Raw genomic sequence first — 11,659 nt, 5'->3', positions numbered from 1 at the left:
ATTTTTCAAAATAATAAAATTTAGCATGACCTGAACTATACCAAAAGAGTAAGAGAGCTGAGTAGAGAGAAGGAAGGCACATGATATAATCAGATTGGGTCTCACAAATCTTCTAAGAAATGTCCTTTCCTAATTTAGATAACCAGCTTGGTTAGTTTTTCCCTCATATGCTTATGCTGTTTTAGATTGAAGTTAAGTATATGTTTACATTTCTAAAATGCTGTCATTTTAATAATTCCATCTCTGTACCAGAGAACAGAACAGAAGCCTTGATTTTCCAACTGACTCCCTAGTGCTTACAAAATTTGTAGGAATTGAACTTTTAAAAAGAAAGAAAGAGAAAGAGAGAGAATTCAGGTCTCTAAAAGGAAACAGCTACTCTTCCTAAATGTTTAAGTTACAACATAAATTACAGGTAACTCCCACCATCAACACAGCTGCACTATCTCCTTTCATGACGTTAATGACAAACACTGTTCCGTCAGGATCTCAGGAAAAGCAACAGAAGTCTGCCTTTGTAGAAAACAAATTAAAACAGTCCTGTTGGCATTCCACAAAACAGTGCATTTGAAGATGTGGGCAAACAAACTAATCCCTCCCATCCACTCTCTCTGGCTTTAGATAAGTAGGAACATTTTTTTAAAACAGCTTCTAGATGAAAGGAAAGGCTTTCCAGCTGGAATGGGAGCCTGTGTGTCAATGACAAACACATGCACCGAATGTCAACAACACAACCGTATGAGGCATGACAGGAAGTGCCTCAAATGACTCTTTTCAGTGTAGGCCTGACTGGCCGTGCTGCTGAGACATTATAATAAAGGGTCCACAGACACAGCTATGGAACTGAGCCCCACACAATGAGAGACTGGGCTGAAAACTTCCAAGGAAGTAACAGAAAAAGTAGCTCATTCCTAAATAACTCAGATAATCTCAGTGCCACTGGGATAGTTTCAAAGCTCCTGAGGACAATAAAAATAAAAATGAGGAGAAAATATTTTGCATTTATTTTTACATAGAGCTATGGCTTTGACATCTGTAAATGGAATAGCTACAAATAGAAGGAGGGAGGGGGAATGGAGGGAAGAGGAAGAGAGGAAAGAGGGAATGATGAGGAGATAATCCTACCATTTCTTGGGTTGAGTCACAGAATTTTAGAGCTGGACAGAACTTTAACGTTACTCAGTGGTTTTCAAGCCCAACTGTACCTCAGAATCAACTGGGGGAACTTAGGAAAGGAGGAAATAGATAAATAGACAGTTACCCAATCACTCATCTCCAGACTCTGATGGATTTGAGCTGTGCTAGGGCTAGGGTATGGGTATATTTTTAAGCACCCAGAGGAGAATTCTCTAGGAAAGTCAGGGTTAGCAAACACTGGTCACACGAAGTATGTTCAGGGCTAAGAGACCAGGGGGTCAGGGTGCTATGGAATCACAGACAAGGAACCCCTAGCCCCATGTGACAGGCTGGAAGGAAACTGATGGACTGCTAAAATTGAACCTTAAAGGATAAATTATCGGACAAAGAAAAGAGAGGCAAAGATAAAACTGAATAAGTAAGCAACGTAAATATAGCATGCTAAGGAGTTTGGCAATTATCCAAAGACATTTAGGAACTGTTGCAAGACTTTGTACATGGAATGTCATGTACATCTGCTGTGTTTCCCTGCCAAGTCTCCCTTCCCCCTTCGGCTGATAACAGAAACAATTCATGAGGTTTCGGTGGGGCTGATTCTGTTCTCCAAGCTACAGGGGGTGGGTGTAGAACCCAGTCTGGCCAAAGAGAAGCCTTAAGCATTAGCAAATGATTCAGGAATAGACCAGCAATCCTCAATGGGACCTTTTTGCCAAATCACATGGGCAGAGGTGCTCTTTTTGCTGGATCTTGCAGCTGGCAGGGTCTCTGTCCTGATCTGCCAGTGGCCACCATATCCAGCAATGCATATGTTTGAAACTCTGTGACAAGCTGGGCCTGAAGTCAAACCTATCTCTTAGATTTCTCAGCGCTGTGGGTCAAATAAATCCCCTGATTTGCTTAATACAGTTCGAGCTGGATTTCAGTCACTTGTAAACAAAAAAGCCTAATACAGAAACACTATTTTATTTTAGAAAAGCTTGCAGGGCGCGGTGGATCAAGCCTGTAATCCCAGCACTTTGGGAGGCCGAGATGGACGGATCACGAGGTTAGGAGATCAAGACCATCCTGGCTAACACGGTGAAACCCCGTCTCTACTAAAAAATACAAAAACTAGCTGGGCGAGGTGGTGGGCGCCTGCAGTCCCAGCTACTCGGGAGGCTGAGGCAGGAGAATGGCGTAAACCCGGGAGGCGGAGCTTGCAGTGAGCTGAGATCTGGCCACTGCACTCCAGCCAGGGCAACAAAGCAAGACTCCATCTCAAAAAAAGAAAATAAATAAAATAAAATAAAATAAAATAAATAAATAAATACAAATTGGAAAGGTATTAAAATTATCACTGATCACAGACAACACAAATTTATATGTAAAAAACTCTAAAGATTTCACACTAAAAGAAACCTTGTTAGAATTAATAAATTCAGCATAAGTTGCAGAATACAAAATTGACACACACACAAAAAACCATTGTATTTCTATATACTAACAATATACAATCTGAAAAGGAAATTAAGAAAACAATTCCATTTACAATAACACCAAAAAGAATAAAATGCTTAGGAATAACCTAACCAAGGAAGTGAGAAGCTTATACATTGAAAACTGGAAAATATTACTAAATGAAATTAAAGTTGACACAAATAAATGGGAAGGAACTCAGTGTTCAGGGATTGGAAGATTTAATATTGTTAAGATGGACATACTACCCAAAGCAATCTACAGTTTTAAAGCAATTCTTATCAAAATCCCAACAGCATTTTTTTGTAGCAACAAAAAAATTCATGCTAAAATCAATATGGAATCTCAGGGGATCCCAAAGAGCCAACACAACTTTGAAAAAGGAGGAGCTAACATTGGACAACTCATACTTCTTGATTTCAAAACATATTACAAAGCTACAGTAATCAAAACAATGTGATACTAGCATAAAGACAGACAATAGACCAAAAGAATAGCATAGGCTCCTCTAATTGGGACTCCGAGCCGGGGCTATTTCTGGTGCTGGCGCGGCTCCAAGAAGGCCATCCCAGCCATCACTCTTCCACCTGCTCCTTAGAGAAGGGAAGACGAGCGAATGGAGCTCGAAATCCAGCCAGCCCTTGGCCTCCAAGCAGGAAAAGGACGGCACTGAGAAGCGGGGCCGGGGCAGGCCGCGCAAGCAGCCTCCGGTGAGTCCCGGGACAGCGCTGGTAGGGAGTCAGAAGGAGCCCAGCGAAGTGCCAACACCTAGGAGACCTCGGGGCCGACCAAAGGGAAGCAAAAACAAGGGTGCTGCCAAGACCCGGAAAACCACCACAACTCCAGGAAGGAAACCAAGGGGCAGACCCAAAAAACTGGAGAAGGAGGAAGAGGAGGGCATCACGCAGGAATCCTCGGAGGAGGAGCAGTGACCCATGCATGCCGCCTGCTCCTCACTGGAGGAGCAGCTTCCTTCTGGGACTGGAGAACTTTGCTCCGCTCCCACCGCCCCCGCCCCTTCCCCAGGCCCACCATCACCACCGCCTCTGGCCGCCACCCCCATCTTCCACCTGTGCCCTCACCACCACACTACACAGCACACCAGCCGCTACAGGGCTCCCATGTGCTGAGTGGGGAGCAGTTTTCCCCTGGCCTCAGTTCCCAGCTCCCCCCGCCCACCCACGCATACACACATGCCCTCCTGGACAAGGCTAACAACCCACTTAGCCGCACCCTGCACCTGCTGCGTCCCCACTCCCTTGGTGGTGGGGACATTGCTCTCTGGGCTTTTGGTTTGGGGGCGCTCTCTCTGCTCCTTCACTGTTCCCTCTGGCTTCCTGTAGTGGGACCTGGGAGGGTTCCCCTGGCCTTAAAAGGGGCCCAAGCCCCATCTCATCCTGGCCGGCCCTACTCCACTGCCCTGGGGGCAGCAGGTGTGGCCAGTGGAGGGGGTGCTGGCCCCAGGATTCTCCCAGCCAAACTGTCTTTGTCACCACATGGGGCTCACACTTTTCATCCTTCCCCACCTTCCCTAGTCCCTGCACTAGGTTGGACGGCCCCCTTCGGCTCCAGGAAGGCAGGAGGGGTGTGTCCTTACTCCCTCTTCACTGTGGCCGCAGCCCCCTTGCCCTCCACCTGGGATCTGAGTACATGTTGAGGTGATGAAGATGCAGTCGCTTATTGTCCAGGTGAGGCCCACAGGTGAGCCCTGTGGCCGCCACCTGAGGTGGGCTGCGGCTGCTCCCATAACCCTACTTTGCTTCCGCCACTCAGCCATTTCCCCGTCCTCAGATGGGGCACCAATAACAAGGAGCTCACCCTGCCCTCTCCCAAACCCCTCCTGCTCCTCCCTGCCCCCCAAGGTTCTGGTTCCATTTTTCCTCTGTTCACAAACTACCTCTGGACAGTTGTGTTGTTTTTTGTTCAATGTTCCATTCGTCGACATCCGTCATTGCTGCTGCTACCAGCGCCAAATGTTCATCCTCACTGCCTCCTGTTCTGCCCACGATCCTCTCCCCCAAGATACTCTTTGTGGGGAAGAGGGGCTGGGGCATGGCAGGCTGGGTGACCGACTACCCCAGTCCCAGGGAAGGTGGGGCCCTGCCCCTAGGATGCTGCAGCAGAGTGAGCAAGGGGGCCCGAATCAACCATAAAGGGTGTAGGGGCCGCCACCTCCCCCTGTTCTGTTGGGGAGGGGTAGCCGTGATTTGTCCCAGCCTGGGGCTCCCCCTCTGGTTTCCTACTTGCAGTTACTTGAATAAAAAAAAAAACAAAAAAAAGAATAGCATAGAGAACCCAGAAATAAATGCTCATATATACAGTCAAATAATCTTCAACGAGGGTGCCAAGACTACTCAATGGAGGAAGGACAGTCTCCTCAACAAATGGTGTTGAAAAAATTGAACATCCACATGCAAAAGAATGAAAATGGGCCCTTATCTTCAACCATATACAAAACTTAACTCAAAATAGATTGAAGACCTAAATATAAGGCCAAAAATTAAACAACTCCTAGAAAAAAAAAAATAGGGAAAATCTTCATGCTAGGACTTGCTGATAATTTCTTAGCTATGACACCAAAAGCATAGCCAACAAGAGCAAAATAGGCAAAGTGGAATACACCAAAGTTTAAAACTTATGTTTATCAAAGGACACAATCAACAGAGTGAAGAGGCAACCCACAGAATGGGAGAAAATAATTGGAAATAATAGAACTAATAAAGGGTTAATACCCAGAATATATAAAGAATTCCCACAACTCAGCAACAACAACAAAAATACAAATAACCCAATTAAAAAATGGACAGGCCAGGTGCAGTGGTTCATGCCTATAATCTCAACACTTTGGGAGGCTGAGGCAGGCAGGTTGCTTGAGCTAGGGAGTTTGAGACCAGCCCAGGTGACATGGCAAAACCCTGTCTCTACAAAACATATAAAAATTAGCTGGGTGTGATGGTGCACGCCTGTAGTCCCAGCTACTCAGGAAGCTGAAGTAGGAGAATCACTTGAGCACAGGAGGTTGAGGCTGCCATGGGCCTACATCACGCCACTGCACTCCAGCCTGGGCAACAGAGTGGACCTCTGCCTGAAAAAAAAAGGTGGGTGGGGGTAAAGGATTTGAATAGACATTTGTCATAAGATGACATACAGATGGTCAACAAGCATGTGAAAAGATGCTCAGCATCAGGGAAATGAAAATCAAACTTCAATGAGATACCACCTCACATCCATTAGAATGACTACTATTTTAAAAAAATAGTAAGTGCTGACAAGTACTGCGGTTTGAGTATTTGTCCTCCAAAACTCATATTGTAACTTAATCCCCAATGTGGTAGTATTGAGAGGCGGAGCCTTTAAGAGGTTATTGGGTCATGAAGGCTCTGCCTTCACTAGTGGATTAACCAACTCATGAATTCGTGGATTAATGGGTTAATGGATTAATGGGTTATCATGGGGATGAGACTAGTGGCTTTATAAGAAGAGGAGGAAAGACTTGAACTAGCACACTCAGCTTCCTTGCCAGGTGATACCCTGTGCCATCTTGGAACTACAGAATCCTCATCAGCAAGAAGGTTCTCACCAGATGCAGCCTTTTGACCTTGGACATCTCAGCCTCAGTAACTATAAGAAATAAATTCCTTCCAGCCTGGGTGATAGAGCGAGACTCTGCCTCCAGAGGGAAAAAAAAAAAAAAAGGAAAAAGAAATTTCTTTTATCTGTGCAGTTTTAGGTATTCTGTTATAAACAACAGAAATCAGACTAAGATAGCAAAATGTGGAGAAATTGGAACCCTTGCACATTGCTGATAGAATTGTACAATGATGCAACCTCTATAGAAAACCATACGGAGATTCCTTAAAAATGTTAAGAAAGAACTACTATATGAGCCAGCAATCCCACTTCTGGGTTTATATGCAAAATAATTCAAAGTAGGGTTGGCCAGGTGCAATGACTCACACCTATAATCTTAGCACTTTGGAAGGCTGAGGCAGGAGGATCACTTGAGCTCAGGAGTTCAAGATCATCCTGGGCAACAGAGTGAGACCTCATCTCTACAAAAATTTTAACATTAGCCAGGTATAGTGGTGCTTGCCTGTAGTCCCAACTACTGAGGAGGCTGAGGCTGGAGAACTCATTGAGCCTGGGAGGTTGAGGTTGCAGTGAGATATAATCATTCCGCCACACTCCAGCCTGGGCAACAGAGCAAGACCGCACATCAAGAAAAGAAAGGAAGGAAGGGAGGGAAGGATAGCAGGAGGGACAAGGGAAGGAAAGGGAAGGAAAGAGTCTTAAGGAGATATTTGGATGCCCATATCCACAGCAGCACCATTCATAACAGCCAAGAAGTGGAAGCAACCCAAATGTCCATCAACTGATGAATGAATAACCAAAACATAGTATATACCTTCAATGAAATATTATTCAGTCTTTAAAAAGGGAAATGGTGTCATATGCTACAACATGAATAAAACTTGTGGACATTATGCTAAGTGAAATAAGCCAACAACAAAAAGACAAATAGTATATGATTTTACTTACATAAGGTACTTAGAGTAGTCAAATTTATAGAAGCAGAAAGTAGAATGGTGGTTAACAGAAGTTAAGAGGAGGAGGAAAAAGAGAATTGTTTAACGGGTATAGAGTTCAGATTTGTGAAACAGTTCTGGAGATCTGTTTCACAATAATGTGAATGTATTTAACACTACTGAACTGAACATTGTTTAAATAGTTAAGATGGTAAAGTGTATGGTACGTGCTTTTACCACAATAGAAAAAAATTATGTGGAGACCTTCAAGAACCTAATGAAAGTTATGCCCCCAACCTTGACAGAAAAACACAGACATTGTATATAATTTCAGGGAGTCAAAGGACATCCACTGGGAGAGATGCATAGGTAAGAACTGCTGGGCTAGGCTAAGCTTTATACTTGAAAGATAAGAAAAATAAGGAACAGAGAAGGCAAATTATTTTCTCCAAGACCTCAGTGCTCAACAGTAACAAAGCCTGCTGTAGACCCTGGGTATTCTGATTCATGATCTGGTGCCTTTTCTACCACTGCATGTTGCTTCTTATATTGGGGGCTATAAAAATTGGGCAAAACGTGGAACTGCAATTCATTTGCAACAAAGGCCTCAGGTGACCCTATGAGGAGCTCTGGAGCTGAGAAGGCCAATAATAGTTGTCTTAAGTTGGAGAGAGGCTAGAGAGTGGGATCAGGAGCCTGGTTCCTCATTCTTACCCATTAGCCAGTCAATAGATGCAGCTGCTCAGAAGGCAGTGTGACCTTGGGCCAGGAAGAGCTCTTTAAGACCTCAGGTGAGATCCATCAGCCATCAATACTCCCAGAAGGACAGTGGGATAAATATCTGGATCCTGAGGAAAGGGGGGACTTTGGGCAAGGCAGGATTACTTCCAATACAATCGGTGTGGGAACACTTGCAACAAGCCTTCTCTTCCTTTTCAAATAACCTCAACATTTTAAAGTGATATTTTCCTCTCCTTTCTTCACACTTCTTGAAGAACTAAGGTCAACCCATAGATTATCAAGAGTAGAAAGAATGCAGCTATGATGCCTCAAGCTTATCTGCGAGGGACTGAGGACTCCTCTAAACACTATAATGACAATTGACCTTGACAAAATTGGGGACTCTATTTCTGAAGATAGTCTCTGGGGGATCCCAAGAGTAATGGGATGAAATTGATCGAGCAACGCACTGTTTCACTTTATAGCCTTTCCATTTGTCACACAAATTATAATGAATGCTTATTTTTTGATTTATATTTCGGCCTTCACACAATTTGCAGCTCCTGCCATGTTTACATGCACCATCTGGAAGAACTAATGAGTCAAGGAGCACCAGAAATTATAATTTGCTTTGACTAAACCTAGAAGATTTTTACTGGCAATAAAATGATTCTGCTTTTTTTTTTCCCCCTGAAATTGTAAGGAGATTAAAACATGAGTTTCACTGAGTTTAGGGCAGAAATATGCAAAGCAAATTTTAATAGAATGAACCTGCAGGCATCTGGCATTCCTAATCAATTCAGAATAATTTAGTCATTACAGCAATAGTCTCATGATAGAAAGTCTCTTCTGACACTGGAATTCTTAAAAATGATTACCTAGCCTGTACTCAAATGTCACAGTGGGTCTCAGTGGGCATAAGAGGGAACACACAGGAATGCTAAGTAGCTTAGAGGTTAAGAACTAGGTCTCTGTCTCCCATGGCCTTAGAGCTCATGTCTGGCACTTATGATTGATATGACACTGGACAGGTAACCTAACCTCTTTAGATATCAGGTACTTTGTATACAAAACAGAGATAATAACAGGAACCATATAATGGGGTTATTGTGAGAATTAAATGAGCTAACAGAAGGAAATTACACTAAACTGTTAGGCATGACACTAAAGCACTCAATGAACACTCACAGTTATTTCCCAAAAAATAAATTATTCTTTCAAAGGCAATTTAGTCTCTCTTGGGTCAGAATTGCCCTGCATAGAGAGTAACTAAGGATAATATGGATGAAGTAATTAAATACATCCATAGTTCAGTCGAAGTGCTCACTTTTATTCCATGACAGAGTGTGAAGGTCTTGGACTTAGCCCTGGACTAGCAAACTAGGTCCAATGGACTCTAGGAAATGTAAATGAAGATACAGATGGGGTCAACTACTTGGAAAACATTTCACATTCTAATTCTTCTTAAAAGTTAAATTTAGAAAAGGAAATAAATGACTGTTCTAGTCATTTCTGTTGCCATAGTAAACATCTCTCCCACTGGCAAAGTGAAGGAAAGAGGTAAATATTAGGACTACCCAGTAAATCCAAAAGGACATAATTATAATCTTTGAAAGGCTCTCCTAAAATTGTGTTCAATTTATCATGCTAGAATTAATTTGTATAGGTTTTATAAGACAGTATTTGTTATTTCTGTTCATACAACAGAAAATTTTGTATTATAGAAGATTTATAAACTACATTAAACTTCTGAAGAAGATAACAAAAATCAACCAAATTCTACAACTCAGAGATTAAACACATAATATTAATGAGTTTCCTTCTAGTTTATTCCTATGCACAAATAGGTTGGGTTTTCTTTTTTCAGAATTATGATCGTACTATCTGTTCAATGTTTGACCCTACTCTTTTCATTTAAGATTTACTGTTTGCAAGTAAACACTTTCCAGTGTCATAGTTTTTGAAAATGTGATTTCTAGCAATGTGTAATATCCTCTTATATAGATTTCTTCCACAAATCATTAGTGATTTTTAACTTTTTACTTTAAAAAATAAAGCTACAGTAGGCCAGGCACAGTGGCTCAAGCCTGTAATCCTAGCACTTTAGGAGGCCGAGGCGGGCAGATCACGAGGTCAAGAGATCGAGACCATCCTGGCTAACACCGTGAAACCTCATCTCTACTAAAAATACAAAAAAAAATTAGCCGGGTGTGGTGGCGGGCGCCTGTAGTCCCAGCTACTTGGGAGGCTGAGACTGGAGAATGGTGTGAACCCGGGAGGCGGAGCTTGCAGTGTGCCGAGATTGTGCCACTGCACTCCAGCCTGGGCGACAGAGTGAGGCTCCATCTCAAAAATAAATAAATACATAAATACATAAATAAATAAAGCTGCAGTAAACATCTTTGCTCATTAAACTTGCTCCAAATCTTTGCTTTTTTTTGATTCCTAGAAGTGGAATTATTACAAAGACTATATTTTAAGCCAATTAATGCCAACCAATTGCTTTCCAAAAAGATGTAAGATGATATAAAATGTAAGATGATATCCACTTACATTTTTATCAGCAATGCATGAATACTCATCTTACCAAATGTTTGCCAGCACCAAATCGCATAACTCCTGAAATGGAAAAGTATACTTCATGCAAAATAATTGATATCTTGACAATAAGGTTATTTTGTCTACTTCTTGGTTAAAATTGGAAAATTTATGATAACTCAGTTAATTATTATATAATCTGTATTATGGTCAGTATTGTGGTTGAATTGTTTGTGTATTCCTTCATCTGTTGCCACCACCACTGGTTTACGAGCCTCTGGAAAGCAGCAAGGGATATTATGTACCTCCCACACCACCTAGAACAGTGTCTTGTACACAGTTCATGTTCAACAATTATTTGTGGAGTGGAAATGATTATGCTATCTAACCTTTAGGAATATTTCAGCCAATCTTGGGAAAGGGCGAGATATAGATTTCAATAGACAGATGCCTATCTTCTAGTCACCACGGTTTTGTTAAGATCAGGGAAAAATAAAAACAAACCACAGAAAATCATTTTGGCAGTAACAACACTGGCAAACCTTATGCTAGATCAAGATCTTTCAAATTTTTGGCCCTTACCCAGAATAAGAACAACATTTACATCATGACTCAGCGCACATACATATATAAATATCTGTAATTAAAATAAATAGTTTATTATCTAGGCTACCTGTGATATAGTCTAGTGTTTCCTTTTCTATTTCAATGTTGAAGGAATGTTCAACTTTTAAGGAATTTTTAAGGACTAAAGACATTTCCCAACTCCTTTGTAGGACCATTCACAGGTTATGTGAATAACCAAATTATTTCACAATAGATGGTTTGGAAAACAACTCATTTGAGCAAGATCATAATTGACCACCAGTCCTGTGGCAGCCTTATAGGCCAGCTGCTTCCATACCTGTCAGAGGTTGGGGAGACCTTCCTTGGCTTTCATCTGTTCTTTCCTGCACAGGCAAGTCTACAGAGGCTGTCTTGACCCCATAAGATCCCATCAGTGTGCCCTTGTTTTCTTAGACTACAGCTCCAGGCAACAGTTGGTAAACCTATCCTAGTGTTGCACACTGGCCTGTGTCTCAAGGAAGTTCAATGTGAATAAATCTTTAATTGTTAAATGCAGAACTTGCATAATGAAAACAGATGGCAATATTATAGTCAACTTAACTGGATGAAAACACTTAGGAAGGAGGAATAGATTTCATATTTAGTCCTCAGATTCAACTGATTTTCTCTATAAATCAGAGCAACTCAGAAGTATGACTTCAGCTTTTGCAAATTCC

The 11,659-nt window shown here is 42.1% G+C and overlaps 1 protein-coding gene across 1 annotated transcript; it reads left to right on the top strand.

Moving 5' to 3' along the window:
* Nucleotides 1-3,104: 3,104 nt before the first annotated feature.
* Nucleotides 3,105-4,859, top strand: LOC105503482 (high mobility group protein HMG-I/HMG-Y-like; the record flags this gene model as incomplete). Its single annotated transcript, XM_011930391.1, has 1 exon — nucleotides 3,105-4,859. A coding segment is annotated over one exon (420 nt), but the record flags the coding sequence as incomplete, so codon positions are not given.
* Between the last annotated feature and the right edge of the window lie 6,800 nt (nucleotides 4,860-11,659).

Source organism: Colobus angolensis, unplaced genomic scaffold (genome assembly GCF_000951035.1).
Source record: "Colobus angolensis palliatus isolate OR3802 unplaced genomic scaffold, Cang.pa_1.0 Scaffold86, whole genome shotgun sequence".
NCBI lineage: Eukaryota > Metazoa > Chordata > Mammalia > Primates > Cercopithecidae > Colobus > Colobus angolensis.
Note: the sequence above shows the minus strand (reverse complement) of the source record. Positions and strands in the feature narration are given on the sequence as shown.